This window comes from Poecile atricapillus, chromosome 13, assembly GCF_030490865.1.
Source record: "Poecile atricapillus isolate bPoeAtr1 chromosome 13, bPoeAtr1.hap1, whole genome shotgun sequence".
Lineage (NCBI taxonomy): Eukaryota > Metazoa > Chordata > Aves > Passeriformes > Paridae > Poecile > Poecile atricapillus.
Genome location: NC_081261.1, coordinates 181930 through 197440, shown reverse-complemented (window position 1 = coordinate 197440; position 15511 = coordinate 181930). Strand labels below are relative to the sequence as shown.

The following is a 15511-nucleotide window of genomic DNA, read 5'->3' as shown; positions in this document are numbered from 1 at the left end:
TTAAATAAATTGTATTAAATAAAGCAGATTCTCAAAAAATGACTGCATCTCATTTTGTTCCTCACCAATGCACAGAGCTGGAATAGAGCATCTTATAGAACCTTAAATATTAAGTCCCAATAAATACAGTGAAAAAACACCCAAGGACTTAACTACAAATCACAGAACTTAAAAATCACATTCATGTTCAGGAAAATCTAAGTGTATATTATGTATTAACATAATTTTAAGTCTTATAATTTTTGTACATCAAGCCTACCCCAAATACATGCCAAACAGTACAGTATTGATTCTAACTAGTTTTATCACTTGTAACATTGGGAGTTCTTAGGATTTTGCTTACATTACAGAAACGAAAAATTAGAATTATTTCTGCACCCATTTAAAAAGTCAGCTTAGTGAATATTAACAAACCAGTGCACATACAGGGGGGAAAAAAATCCAGAAGCCCCAGCTCCATCATTTCTCCCCAAGTTTATATGCTCACTCATTACTGGTTACCCTAAACCACCTGTGACCTCAATGCAATTTTCAACAACTGTTTCTTCTTCTTTTCAGTTTTAATTTCCATGTCATTTAGGCCCTTTGTTTACAGTCCATGCAATGTAAGGTTTAACAGGTTTTTCCCTTAAACCCTTTCAGGAATACTGTAACATACAATTTCAAAAAATTAAACTAATAGCTTAAGAAATGGAGTACAGAGTAAAGATATTACCTCCTGGATGGAGATGGAAGGAATGCATAAAATGAAAATGTGAACCAACATGTAATTTAGCATCAGTCGCTCTCAATTAATTCAAATAATTCATTATTTTTTATAAAATAATCTGAGATGCTGTTATACTTTACATTATCATATAATTTTAATCATATATTTTAACATAAAAGAAGACCTGGCATACCATACCAGATCTTCTATCCTAACAATTTTCTAAGGTACCTGAGTCTGCTTTATTATTCATTAGAGTACATTTCATCCAAAATTAGACACGGAATTGTAGTCTATCCAGTCTTCATTTATATTCCTTATTTGTTGGTATTTGTTAAACTGTTAACTAAGGTTTCCTTGCTCAGCTCTGTATTAAAGTATGTGCTGCATTTGCGTGCCTCTTTCTTGTGAAATGCTGCTGTGTGGATGGTCACATATATCAGTTCACTTTGCTTCTCTTGTGACCATGGATGATGCACACTGTTCAACACAGGGAAATGTGATGCCCCAATATGATCTTCTAGAGAAAGCACAGGTCCTAAAGTTTACAGGATGAGTGATGGTTTCTCAGCAACCCACCAGTGATCCAAATGCATGGAAAGCAAACCATACAGCATCATCGGTTCTAGCAAGAAGAACTGAAAGCCCATGTTCCTGAAAATACTTGCATATATTTTTTTTCCTTTCAAGTTCACTGGGCGTTTCAGAGTCCAAACTGCAGACTGTGATCCACACTCTTCTGTCATTTCCAAAGCTGTATTTACACTTAACTGACCTGATAGAATTTCAGTGTGGCCACACCATAGAGCTTTCTCATGGTTCTTCCAGCATGCTGTTGAATTTTCTATTTAGAGCCCTACCTCCTGAAGCAAAGATTTCTAGTCCTCATATCTTAAAGGAGAAATTAAAACAGACCTTAAAGATACAGAAACTAGAAGTACTACCAAAATCACATTTTTCTACCCTCATGGATTCTGGATTTTGAGAGCTGATGACAGAACCACACAGATGCTTTGCATAGACCTATACAGAGAAGGCAGCAGAGAAACCATCTTTGTAGATGGGAAGATAAATTTGCTATAATCTGATAAAGAACTTGAAGGGATATAGATTTATGAAGGAACTTTGAAGATGTTGCCTGCTTGGAATTTAACTAAGCTATTGATTTCAAAACACATAATGCAAACCTGTAATTATAAATTTCAGTAAAAAATATTTTTAAAATTTGGTTTTGAAAACAAAAACATTTGGTTTGCAGTCTTGTAGTACAAATATTGCATTGCCATGGACAAAGATTAAAGAGAAATCTGATGGACCTAGAAAATAAAACATCACTGGAAAGTGATTCAAAATTCAGGCATCTGGTACGGACTATTTTGCTGCCTTTCCACTTCACAAAGACAATAGAAAGCAAAATATTTACAATATTAAAATCTACCATGACTGAGTAGTGAAAGCATCTTCAGGCTCACATAGCTTGGTTACAAAGAAGACGGGAAAACTCCAGAGGTTATCATTAACAAACTACTTGGATTTTAACTGCTCAAGCTACATCTGAATTATACCAGCCTTACAGCAGTAGATTCCATCACCACACCTCTGTTACAGTTGAAGGACTATTTTTGTAACTTTCTAAACCACACTATCAACTATTAAATGAATGAATACAGTAATGAAAATTACTCTGGGCATCATTCTACGGTTACATCTCACAGCATTTTCCTGACTTGAATACCCTGAGGTCACTTACGCTTTGTAATGACAGAGAACTTAAGCAGTATCTTTTCAGCTACATTGAAGTCTTGATAGTAAAATGTCTACCAGAACCCAGCATATATTTACAAATTAAAATAGCCAGTCACCTCATTAAAACACAACCACACACAACCATACATAACCATACATAAACTCCACCTTATGTTCCATTCTTAATGTACAGGATACCAAAGTTCTTATTCAGAAGATTATTTAGCTGGGAATGGCCTCTGAAAGCAGTAGGATTTCAGAAGCCACTGAAAGGTGACAGTGGGCAAGGTTCTCAGAAGGGAGGCTGAGTCAATGCATTAGCAGTATCACAGAGCTTGAAGTTAGGCTTGGGAAGGACACTGGAAATACCTGGCTCAAAATCATCTCCAAGGTGAGAGTCACATTTCTCTACCTTAGGCACTATCAAAACAGTCAGTCAGAGAGCAGAAGTCAGAAAGGTTGCAGTATCAGTCACTGGCAGTCTACTCCCTTCTGCTAGGAGTTCTGCTGACAAGCAGGGAGTCCCAGCAGACCACCAAATTGCCACAGCTCTGGGAAATGGACAAAGCCAAAGAGGCAATCCATCAACAGCTTCTGGCAGCCACCTCCACTGAGTAACTCCTATGGAAAACCCCAGCAAAAACTTTCCAGCCTTTCCTCCCTGAGGCTTCTCCTTTGGATTTTTCTTCCTGTGGAAGCAAGGGTGGAACAGGTTCCAATCACACTACTTGATTAGAATCACAGGATATCTCAGGTTCGAAGGTACCCATAAGAACCACTGAGTCCAACTTCCTGCTTCTCACAGGACCACCTAACACTAAACCACATGGCTAAGAGCATCACTCAGATAGTCCTAGAACTCTGATAGGTTTAGTGCCCTGAGCACTTCCCTGGAAAGTCTGCTCCAGTATCCAGCCACCCTCTCAGAGAAGCAGCTTTTCCTACTGTCCAGTCTGAACCTCCCCTGATGCAGCTTCATTCCATTTCCTTGTGTCCTACTGCTGGTCACCAGAGAGAGGAGATCAGCACCTCCTCCTCTGCTGACCCCCTTGAGGAAGCTGTAGATTATGATGGGGTCACCCCTCAGCCTTCTCATCTCCAAGCTGAACAAAGCAAATTACCTCAGCTGATCCTTCTAAGCCTTGTCCTCAAGACCCTTCCCCATCTTGGTCACCCTGCTCTGGACACACTCTCAATAGTTCAATATCCTTCTTTTATGGAGGTGCCCATGACATCTTTTGATTGACACAGAACTACTTATAGAATACTTGTGTCTTGTGCACTCTTCAACAATGACCATCTCACTACTCCCATATTTCACAAAAAATCATACCTATACCTAGAAAATCTTTTAAAATCACCAGATGTTTATCTCACTGAAGTACCTATCTGAGCAAGGTTGAGTACCACCAGAGGCAGACTTACAGCACAGAAGCCCTGGGTTTGAAATTCCTATGCAGAGCAACAGGCCAGATCAATAGAAACAAAACCTGAGTAGAGAAGAAACATTAAACCTCCCGTTATTAACTGAAAAGGAGCTAAACAGTCTCCTGATGGGCTACCCTGATGCTTAGACCAAGCACCATACCTGCATGACGGCAGAATCTGACCCAGCAAATCAGAGACATTGAGAATGGGAGTCCAACCTGTCATCATACAGTGAGGTACAGGACAGCACCAGAATTATTTTTTTTTTTTAAACAGCATCTCTGTTTTTGTTTTTCTTACAAGAGGTCAAATTAAATTTTTAAAATATGTAAGTTTCTAAGTTCTCAACGTAGAAGGCATGAGCAACATCTTTTGAATATTTGTATTCACAGCAAAAAACAGAAACCGGTTACAAATGAGTATTCAGCGCCATAAGGTAGCTCAAATGTAGGATCTAGATCTGTCCTAAGTGGCCAAAATGAATGAGGGATGGCAATCCGGTAATTTAAGCATAAATTGCATACCAGTCCAAGAGGCAGGTTTCCTCCATCAGTGGCTGTAAAAAAGGCATGCGTTGCATGTACAAAGACATGCATTCTGCGGGGTCTGTGTGTGCAAGACAGAATGTATTCTCACACATAGCCACGCCAGCCGTGACACGTACAGGTGCAATTCTGAACGTTCTGCTAGGCAGGAAGCTTTGCGTACCGCCGCGGGAGCGGACACAAGATGCACCTCGAGTGGAAGGGAGCGCAGTGAAGCGCCTGCAGGGCCGCGCTGGCCTCGCTCAGCTCGGGCTCCCCCGCGGCGCCGAGGCCCAGCCCGGGCTCCGCCGATCGCCCCCAGCCCCGGCGCATCCCTTCCCTTCCCTTCCGTTCCCCGCAGCAGCCGCCGCGCCCAGCGCGCCGCGCCCGCATCGGGCGGACAATGACCGGCGGGCATGCAATGGTGCGCGGCCGGCGGGAGGCCGGGGCGGCTGCGGGCTGCCCCTGCCACACCTCTCCCGCCATCTCCTCTCCATCACCAGGGCCGGCGCCCGCTCGCGCTCCCCTCCCCTCCATCACCTCCATCGCTTCCTCTCCCCCGCCGCGCCGCCGCCCCGGCCCCCCGCCGCCAGCCGGTCATTGTTCTACCGCCGCGGGCGCCGGGCGACCCTCTCGTCCGCCGCCGCCGCTCACCGTGCCGCCAGGAAAAGATGCCGAGCGGCGAGGGATGAGCGCGGCGCATCCATCTTCTTGCCGCCGCGGCGGCTCCAGCGCCCGCCCCGGCCCCGCTGCCTCCTGCGCGCCGGCGCTGAGGGCGCGCCCGCCCCGCCGCCGCCCCGCGGCCGAGGCTGCGCTGCCGGGCCGGGGCTGCGGCAGCCCCGCCCGCCCCGCCGCAGCGGCTCCTTCAGGACTCCTTGCCGGCGGGGTCTGACCAAGCCGGCCTCTGAGGGCGAAGGGCCGCGGCCCCAGGACCAGGGTGACACGAAGCGTCCGGAGCCCCCGTGGCCCCAAGCTGCAGCTCGCCCCAGGCCTTGCGACTCCCGAGGGGCACACCTCATCACTAGACTCCCTTTGGACAGCACGTCAATGGCCACGGTATTTGGGAGTGTAACCTTCATCACCCTGGGGTCTACCTATCCAATCCCTGTCTTTCCAGCTTACAGACAAGGTCACTGTACAGAAGCAAAAGTATCAAACGCTTCGCACGAGCCCAGGTATATGACGTGACTCACTATTCCCTTATCCATTAGCACGTAGAGGGCCACCAAGTTTGCCAAGCACAATTTGCCCCTAGGGCCAACAATTTTACAAATGGTCTCATTCATATCCTCAGGTTTGCATGGGTTAATTAGGAGAGTTCTTGCAAAATACATCAAGATCCAGTTTTACTATCTAAAACCATCTGCAGGAGAAATGGTTGTTGAATGGATACTATGGAATGTAAGACAGTAATTTCTTGAGATAACCAGAACTAAGAACATAGGTTCCCTCTACTCTGTGCACATGATGCAAATGCACTGTACAGAGGGCCCAGGGCTGTGACCTGCAGGTTTCCTGATGTGCCCACCTGTACAATTGGTCTCATGAAACACAGGAAGCTATTGCTAAACGGAAATGCTTTGTCCTTGATTTAAAGTCAGGCCACAGACTTAGGGGTGAACAAGGATACTAATTCTGAAACAAAGGCATAATTATCTTTTTGCCTCCTTAACAAAATGATCCACTATAGCTCATTTGATTCCATTGCTACATTACACATGGAAGTTGCACCATAAAGAAGTCCAAGGAATGTAACTTCACCACTATTTTTTAAATTGTGCTATCCCAACTCCTTTTCTACTGAAAGCCAAAACTATCCATCAGATCTACAGTGAAAACTCAAGACAGCTGTCACCTGTAGCTACTTGGGATTCCTCTGACATTTGCCAATCCTTTACCATCCCCATGGGACCTATCTCTAAGTACCTTTTCTACTGCTTTAGTAAACATTTCCTGCATAGTTCAAGACAAGAAAAAGTCATTAAGTAGACAGGTAGGTAACAGTCTCTGGTGAGGACAGCAGTGATAACACTCCGAGGTCATCCAAAGAAGTGCAGTAAAGACCAGAGGTAACTTGGCAGAGTCAAACTTAAAATGTATTTTAAATCAAGCAGACAAGCTCTTCCCAATGCCTCACTTAGGAGTAGTCCTGTGTAGTGGGGCATGTCTGCCCTCTGACTGGAACGACTTGGTGAGAAGTAGAGCAGTTTCTCACATCACAGCACAGGCACTTTCACATCAGGCTCCCCTTTGTCTGTTGGGGCCCATCTGTCTTCACCTGTGAACTCTGCTAACTGAACTCTCCTACCTTTCATGTGAGGGCAACAACGAAAGGAGGAATTTCCCTACAAAGAAGTAAATGATTGCATGTCCCATCTGCAATGTCACATCCAATGCACAAGTTAGAAGTATCAGAATTGCTCATGGTGTAACAGAAGACAAATTGAGAGGGGAGACACGACGTGTGGGAGTGTTGTTGGCTGACAAGGATGCAGGAAGGAAAAAGGGAGCAGCAACATCTGTGGATGATGTTTCTCCTTGGTTACGAAGCTGTAAGATCTGGCGCAGCAGGGCCTTTCCTTCTTCTCTAGTCTGAAATTAATTTGTAGAAAACAGAACAATACGCCTATGAATGGATGGTTTCTGGGTCAAATTCTGTATGTAAGCAGTGTAATTTAAAGTCATTTGTCATTCTGTAAGGCTACAAGCTATAAAATCCATTCTCAATTCTTTTTTCTTCTGCTCATTAGAAGTGTTAAGGTAAGTTACTTTCTCGGTTTCAGTCTTTCCTCCTTTTACTCCTGATTAGTGTGTTTCTTGGGTGTTTCAGAGAACAGAACCATCAACCACCAAAGCTCTCTAAATATTCCAGCAAAAGTAGATTGGGAAAACTTTGAATAAGCTGAATTCAGGTTGTAGAGAGCTCCAGGCAGCTTTGTCAAGGATAGGCCAAATACCGTGCACTCATGGTTAGTGTCAACCATTAGGTTGAAATTAAAAATCCCGAACAGCCCACTTACAGACACATAACATCGCACGCAAAACTCAAGTACTATTATATTCTCTGCATTGTCTACACATAGAAGATGAGAAAAAAGAAGTTTCTGAAGTACCACCACTATACAGTGTGTGGAAGTGACCATTCAACTACCTCCTCACCATCAAAATTTTTAGCAGCCTTAAGACCACCTTAAGAATATGAAGCTTCAAATTATTTTACTTAATGAATACCAATGAGATATGGTTCAATTTCAGTATCTACACCACATTCCATGACTTTTATCAACCATACTCAGCACGACTGATCAGATACACAAGACAACCACCATTCAGGATGTGACCTGTATGGCAGACAGCCCTCATTCCTTCATTCCTTCTACTCTGAGGGGAGCCAAGATCAAGGTCACAGATCCCCTAAGAAAGAAGCACCAAAGACTGCACAGGTACTCACATCATTGAAGGCACAGCATTTCTGAGCACATGCTGAGGCTTCATCCCAAAGTTTACATTTAAAGTAGTACTGGGCGAGGTAACGAAATGCAGTGCTGACCTCCAGGTGCTCCACTACCTCCTACAGTGAGTGGGGTAAAAAAAATCTGTAAGCACCTTCCAAAGTAGTTCTACACCATGTTTACTTTTTTTATTCTCAAGATATCATCTTACCCCACAGGAATAGATATCCTGGATGTATTTGATGTAACACTGAGCTGCCTGTTCAGATTCATTCAGCTGTTCATGCAACCTAGAAAAGGAGAAAAGTGGGTCACTGGAACAAGACTGCACTGTTGAAGACCTTCTTGGTCTATAAGAAAGTACCTGCTCACCCTGACCTGGACTAAAGCCAGGTCCGTTTCCTTCCGAAATTGCAGGACACGCAACGTGTACTGCCCCTTGGGGAAAGAGATGATACAGCTTGCATTCATGCTGACAAGGAGGTAGTCAGATTGTGACTAGACAGCTAGAAGCAGTGACAACCAAAGCAGGGGCCCTTGTTTATTCTGCTGCATTTTAAACCTTTTAACAGACCTTTGCCATTCTACTTACTCACTATTTCCTCCGGTGCTCCTTCTTCCCCTGCTACAGCCCAAATCTGTACAGCAGTTTCACTTTTCACTTGCCTTTTTTTTCCCTTTTGCTTTTCCCACTTTATATTACTTTACCCCCAGCAAAAAAATTAGTGCTGATGTCACAGTATTCACATTAGACCTTTTCCAATGTCACAGCCATATACTAGAGAGGAAAAATAAGATCAAACTACAATTTTGTACATCATCTACTGTCATGGGCTGCTTTTAAGTTGTAATACAATAAATACAATTGCTAGCACTGCCTGCTCAAATCAGGAATCACCTCAGAAGTCCTTTGCAACCCACATTATGCTATCAATCTCTAGTTATCCTGATAGAAACAAAGATAATGCTGGATGCCAAAATTTGCAGTCACTACAGCCCTAAAGATACCAATTCTCACATAGCTCAAAAAGTAACACTACCTAACAGCAATTCTACTTGTTTATGTTCCATATGTTATCATTAGGTATCAAAGTGCAACTTGCATTTAACACAACCCTGACAGCTCAGTGAAGGTACATACTCACTTGGCAAGTTTCACAAGTGCCATTTTCTCCACATCTCCCACAGCATAGGCCCTCCAATAGCACTGTCAAGGAAGAAAAGTCAGTCAAGCATGCCATAAAAACTATCCCAGCTCATGACTCCAGCATGCAAGTCAGAAACAAGAAACTACAGGGTTTGTCAGCAAAAGAGGCACGTATCTGTAGACAACTCCTTACTTATCAGCTGCTCTAGTTACATTGCAGCAGTACTTCCCCAACTGTAACTGCCAACGAGTTTAGGTAGCATTGGCTACATATTTTTCTGCAATTCCACCCAGTGTTCTGGGAGAGACCCTGAAGTCTTACACATCAGTTCTCACCTTCTTGGCTTCCACCAACTGATTGAGTTTCTCATAGCATTCTCCTAGAGCAACCAGCATACGAGAATCATTTGGTCTGTAAAAGAGCAGTTCTTCAGGTAGTTTAATGGACTGCCAGCTGATCTCAGGGTGAGGGGAAGGTGGGGGGGTAGTCAAGGGAAAAAAAATAATCTATACCTAGCAGTCTGTCATCTTCTGCATAAAACATCACTCATACTCCTGACCAGTCATCCTCAACATTTAACTGACAAAGCTTTTGTGAAGAATTAACTAACACAGCTAAAAGGATTTGTAACAGTGAGACTGCACACATCACAAAGCATTGATATTTTTTATCTTTCCCCAGTTTAGTTCTTGTATATAAATTCCTTAGCCAGTATCAACCGTATCAGAATAAAGACCAATAAACATGGCTCCATTCTTAACTTTACCTGAGTTGGTGGGCCCGCCGGTAGTAGTAGAGACAGTAAAATGGCATTTTGAGGATTTCATAGGTTTGTCCTAAGCCATACCATGCTCTGTAGTCCCTTTTGTTCACCTCTATTGCATGCCTGTCAAAGAAAAGGAGATGAAATAGACAGAAATTAAGAATCAAAATCAAGTCCAGCAAAACACTATGAAAAAATAGAAGATATTTCAGAAGCAAACACCATTTTGTGCATCTACATGAGCAGTACCTATAAGCCTGGATAGCTGCAGATGTGTTCTTCATTTCCATATACTCATGTCCCATAAGTGTCCAGGCTCCTAGATAACGAGCATTCAGTTTCAATGCTCTCTGGAAATAGAGTGCTGCTTTTTCATGCTGGGAACGCAAGCTGTAATAATTTCCTAAAGTAAAAGTCATAATATTTAAATAAATTTTAAAAACCCACAACCAACCAACCAACATAAGAAGCCAACAGCAACAGAGAAACAGAAAAAAGAATGTAATGCATATTACCTTCTACCTCCTAACAATATATGAAGAGTCCTAATAAAGACAGAACTGATTCAAAGCTCAAAAGACCTAATTGCACTCTGTTCGCCAGTGCTCTGGTCAATCCTTTCCAAGCTGTAACAATCAATTTGATTCCATCCCGTTGGAATGTCACAATCTAACAAATTAATTTCCTGTTCCTGACACACAATTATTTCCATTGGAGTTTGAAGACTATAAAGGGATTTTCAGGTACATGGGTCTCCTTTCTGCCCTAGTAATATTACAGCAGCATTCATAGAGAAATGAGGTACTGTGTCATTTAGTCTGCTTTTCAGGCTCCACATTCACCAAGTGGTGATTTTGATTACCTTGCTGGCTGATCACTTCCACAAGTGCTTCCAAGATTCCCTTACACAGCCTACAGACAACAAAATAAGATGAAAAAATAACATGTGAAAGAACTGGCTCTCACCGATTACACAGCAGGTCTCAACACGGTACTTGTCTATCTCACAGAGATTATGAGCCAAGTAGCTCAACTCAGGCTTCATGCTCTAGTGAAACAAAAGATTAAAGTGATGAGAGAGTACATTATGTTTTGAAAGAAAACCTAATAAATTGACAATGCATACAGTGCATCTCTTCCATGGAGTTGGGAAGCAGAAAACCTGTATTCAGAGAGGCCAGACAGCACCAGCTGCTTTGCCAGTGTTTAACATACCTCCAACAAACACCATCACTATGGACAGGCCACAGGAAGAGTGCTTACCCTTACATAGAGCAAGTTGGAGAAAGTGTCCATGTTTTCTATCCTGTAAGGATCTTGTTTCCTCAGCTCATTGAAGATGGATAAAGCTTTGTCAATATCTGAAGAAAGAACAGCATATGGGACACCAACAACTATAAATGCCAAGTTGGCATTAAGAGGGTCATTCCTACTTAGTGTCACTGACCTCTTATATTGTGGTAAGCAACTGCAATCTGAGAGATGATATAAGTGCTTTTGGAAAATCCTGCATCAATGAGACTCTGATACTTCTGCAGAGCTTCCTCTATCAGCTGCAGCTCTGTATAAATGTGTGCAAGAAAGAACTCTTTCATCCATGTATCTGGCAAGGACAGGAACTTCAACTAGCAAGAATCAAAGAGAAGAAGGAAGAGATGACAATCAGAAGTATCATACAAGCTACAGGTGGCAAAGAATCCATAATCTTCCCTCCCATGATTTAGAAGATGGTCCTGAGGTAGCAGGCTTTCCTGCAGTCACTTTCTTAAACCCATTTGGTCAATGGGGAAGAAACTGTCTTCAAATATGACATCGCCTGGCTCTTGCTTCAGGCATTGAATTCAAAAGTCCTTTGAAAGACTGCACTTTCTTCCTATGTTTGAACATCATTATCTTAACACTAATTTCAATGAATTAAGTGAGCAGACTCAAAATTATATAATAAAAAATGCACTTCCCTTTTTCCACAAATTAGTAATACTCTCTTCTGCATCACTTTTTTAAGTGTTTTTTTTTTAAAGTACTGTATTGAATACTTCAGCAGCCAGAATTTACTGACAAACTAAAGGAGTGAACTCCAATTCCATGCAGAAAGAGAAATAATCCATTTTGTTTGTATATCTGAAGTTTGTTTCTTTGATACAATTCACCTCCTATGTGGCTTTGTACATTATTTCAGTTTTGAAAGCAGTGATTCTATATATCCTTTCAAGCTATCAAAAGTGCTCAATAACTGAGGAATTTGAACCAGATTAAGGAAAAAAAAAAAAAGGGGGAAGTCTCTTATGAGGATCTACTACATGTGACAAGGTGATAACCGCAGTGACAACTCCTTCCAAAATACAAAAATTAGGAATTTCTTAACCTACTTTGTCGATGAATAATCAGAAATTAGCCCTGCCTGTATAAAGATTCTCAGGCTACAGCATGGCAAGCAATTGAAGGTAAAGAGGATTTAACAATATAATTTACAGTCACAGACTGTCTTGCCTGACAGTGTCTTACAGAATGAAGCAACAGGCAACATCAGTCTTGTGACAACAGAAACACTGGTCACTGAATCAGGCCAAACTCTTGAGATTTGTTACCACATCTTGATAACTCCAAAGTTTTACCATCTCTTTATCTGTAATCAAGTTGCAAAGTTCCAGCCAGGCTCCCCAATGCAAAGGCAGTGCATGAGCAGCTTCAACAAACACATCTATTGCTTCTTTCACCAGGTCCAGTTTCCGCAGCACAACACCATATCTGTAAAAAAAAAGTATCAGGTTGACAAGAATCATTAAATTCTGCATATCCACACAAATATATAAGAAATACATGCACTTACAGATAAAGGCCAAATCCATCCAGTTCCTGTGCCTTGTGCTTCTTGCTGAGCTCAACTCTCAATTCTCGAAGAGCTTCATTTTTCACCTGTCCTTTTTCCAAAGGTCCTACATGAAGAGAAAGTCACACAGCTAGCTTTCAATAAGGAGTCACACCATAGCAGTGCAAAGTCTAGGTCACATTCAGAATTATTACTGACATGACATGAAGGCTTCCCAGTCTGTGTTTATTTTCCTCATTTTAAAGAAAATTGCTTAGTCTGATCACCCAGTTTAAAAGAAGACCTAACAGATTAAAATCTGTAACCTGTAACTAAGCCAATGAATCAAAAGACAGTGAAAGAAATCACATAACAGCACACTATTATTCAAAAAATTGAAGGGAAAGCTATAGACCCAAGAGGAGATACATGAAGAGCCAACAGCAAAAGTTTCATTATCTCATCATGTGTTTCTTGACACCAGAGACTTACCCAAACTATCAACTGTCTCATCATCCTTCTTCTTTTCCCCTGACTGTGGAAAAGAAAGGAAATCCAAGATTACATTACAATAATATATTTCCTGTGTTTGCTGCAGCACTTGCAGCAGTGTGTAAACTGAGTTTTCAAAGACAGCACAGTTCTGAAAAGAACAGCCCTATCTTTCTTTACCCCAACAAAGAATTTGGACTTCAAGGTGGTCATTAGGAACAGAAAAAGCAAAAAAAATAAGATATGCCAGGCAGAGGTAGGAGGCAGAAGAGTTCAGCCTTACCAGGTATCTGGAGTACATGTACAAGAAGTAAGCTTTCTGGCTTTTGCAGCCCTGTAAAAAGTAGGCAGCCCTGTCATATTCCTTGAGATCAAAGTAAGACTTGGCTAATGTGTAGGCATCCAGATCACGAGCATCCTCCTGCAGGGACACACAGAAGTTTTAAGACCCAAGAAGTTCTGACATACTTCAGGAAAATCATGGTTAGAAACACAGAAATAAAATTGCTACAAAAGCTAAAAAAGTAGTTTATCCATCTTTATAGATGGTTTCAGTACTATCAGAAAAGTTCTTCCACTCGCACACATGATCCGATTCTACAGTTCTCAAATAATGAATACAGACTATTTACAAGCATTTAAAATAAATGGTGAGATTTCAGAAACAAATTGTGCCAAGCTGCCAGAAGGCAAGGCTTAGCTCTTCAATTAGTATGAAGGACCATAAACAAGAAACCTGCTCAGGAATTCCTTATAAAAAAATATTAATCTGCTGGAGATCAATATGAAGAGAACACTTCCTTGGCAGTTATACCTTGAAATGCATTTATGACATGTAACACTTCTATAACACACCAGCACAGGCACATACCTATGAGTTCTACTGTGTTCCTACAGAGGTGGGGATGGAGACACAACTTGTCTCTCTTGTGTCCTAACAAGCACAAGTTTAATGGCAAAACATAACTTGTATTAAAATAAATTTTAACCTTAATAAAGAGAAATAAAAATAAAGTAGCATGCGTGCGATCTCAAATTTGGCTTACAGAGTGCCTCACTTAAGACACAGCAACAGATAATGCTTTCATCTGGGAAAGCACATTTAGCTCTATCGCCCCGTTGAACACGCTATGGAAAGGATGTTCCCAGCATTATGGCAGGATTGGAGCTCAGCACAGACTCCCACCCATGGGATTTGGAAGAATGCAATCAAGTATTTTCCTCCATAGTTAAAATTAAATAGCCCACCCCAAGAGCTGCAGCACCTTCTGCCAGAGCTCACAGCCACTTTCCCCCAAGCACAGCCTGGGCCCATACCTCGGTGAGCACAGGGGGAGGCGGCAGCTCACTCAGCGGCAGTGGATCCAGGGCGAATGCCAGTTCAGCAGCCCTGAGGGAAAATCGACATTAGAATCACTGAATCATCAAGGTTAGAGGAGACCTGTAAGATCATCAAGTCCAACCGTTAGCCCAGCAGCAGCAATGTAATCTGTAAACCACATCACCTAGTGCCAGATGTAGACACCTCTTAAGCACCTTCAGGGACTGTGCCTCCACCACCTCCCTGGGAAATCTATTCCAATGCCTGACCACCTAGACAATGAAAAAAAGTTTTCCAATATCTTACTGAATCTCCCCTATCTCAACTAAAGGTCATTTCCTCTGGTCTCTTCCCTGCAGGCATGACAGAAAAGACTGGCTCCCACCTCAGTGCAACCTCTTCTCAGGGAGTTGTAGAAAATGGTGAGGTACCCGCGAGCCTCCTCTTCTCGAGACTAAACAAACCTAGCTCCGTCCCATCCTCCCTCCCGGCACAGAACACGTTAGCCCGGGGTCCGCCGAGCTGGAGTCCGCTGAGCTGGGGCCCGGCCAGCTGCGCCCGGCCCCGCTCACCACTTCCCGCTGTGCTGCAGCCCGCGCTCGCGGCTCCGCTCCGCTACGCTCAGCAGCTGCTTCTTGATCTCCCGCAGATCCGAGAAGTCGCCACCGCCCGCCGCCGCCACCATTGCCGCCGCCGCCATCGCCTCAGCCCGGCCAATCACAGCCCCGTCTGCCAGTCCAGCCAATCACAGCACCGCACACTGCGCGCCCGCCCACCTGCCCGGCCAATCACAGCCCTATCAACCGGTCTGCCCAATCACTGCCGCGAACACTGCGCGCCCGGTCCCCCGCCCCTGTAGGGAGCCGTCTCCTTGTGCTGGTGCGAGAGGTCTCCGCCAATCCCAGGCGCGCCCCCGAGCCGCGCTGCCTGATTGGCCGCGTGTGAAGGACGCGCGCTCCCCGCGCCCCGAGCCGCGCTGCCTGATTGGCCGCGTGTGAAGGACGCGCGCTCCCCGCGCCCCGAGCCGCGCTGCCTGATTGGCCGCGTGTGAAGGACGCGCGCTCGCCGGGGGGGGCTCAGGCCCTGCTCCCGCGGCGGTGGCCGTGAGGGGTCGGGCCC

General features: G+C 43.6%; 2 protein-coding genes across 5 annotated transcripts in view; both read right to left on the bottom strand.

The window, feature by feature from the left end:
- The window catches only part of JAKMIP2 (janus kinase and microtubule interacting protein 2), a 41172-nt gene extending 36033 nt beyond the window's left edge, over positions 1 to 5139 (bottom strand). The window contains exon 1 of the mRNA XM_058848610.1: positions 5062 to 5139. The gene's annotated coding sequence lies outside the window, so the exon portion shown is untranslated. The remainder of the gene's footprint in view (positions 1 to 5061) is intronic.
- An 861-nt stretch (positions 5140 to 6000) lies between these two features.
- CDC23 (cell division cycle 23) lies at positions 6001 to 15114 on the bottom strand. Of its 4 annotated transcripts, XM_058848618.1 has the most exons (17): positions 14778 to 14958; positions 14577 to 14664; positions 14389 to 14461; positions 13355 to 13492; positions 13072 to 13114; positions 12601 to 12706; positions 12386 to 12518; positions 11218 to 11395; positions 11034 to 11131; positions 10737 to 10818; positions 10020 to 10173; positions 9774 to 9893; positions 9343 to 9418; positions 9005 to 9066; positions 8071 to 8149; positions 7859 to 7978; positions 6001 to 6999 (listed from the first exon to the last, which is right to left on the bottom strand). In XM_058848618.1, exons 4-17 carry the CDS (start codon positions 13370 to 13372, stop codon positions 6829 to 6831), a joined length of 1440 nt encoding a protein of 479 aa, XP_058704601.1. In that variant the 5' UTR covers positions 13373 to 13492; positions 14389 to 14461; positions 14577 to 14664; positions 14778 to 14958; the 3' UTR covers positions 6001 to 6828. The 4 variants fall into 4 exon arrangements, with proteins under 4 accessions (XP_058704601.1, XP_058704603.1, XP_058704602.1 ...); XM_058848620.1 differs by lacking the exon at positions 14577 to 14664; XM_058848619.1 differs by lacking the exon at positions 14778 to 14958 and having other exon boundaries at positions 14577 to 14771.
- Between the last annotated feature and the right edge of the window lie 397 nt (positions 15115 to 15511).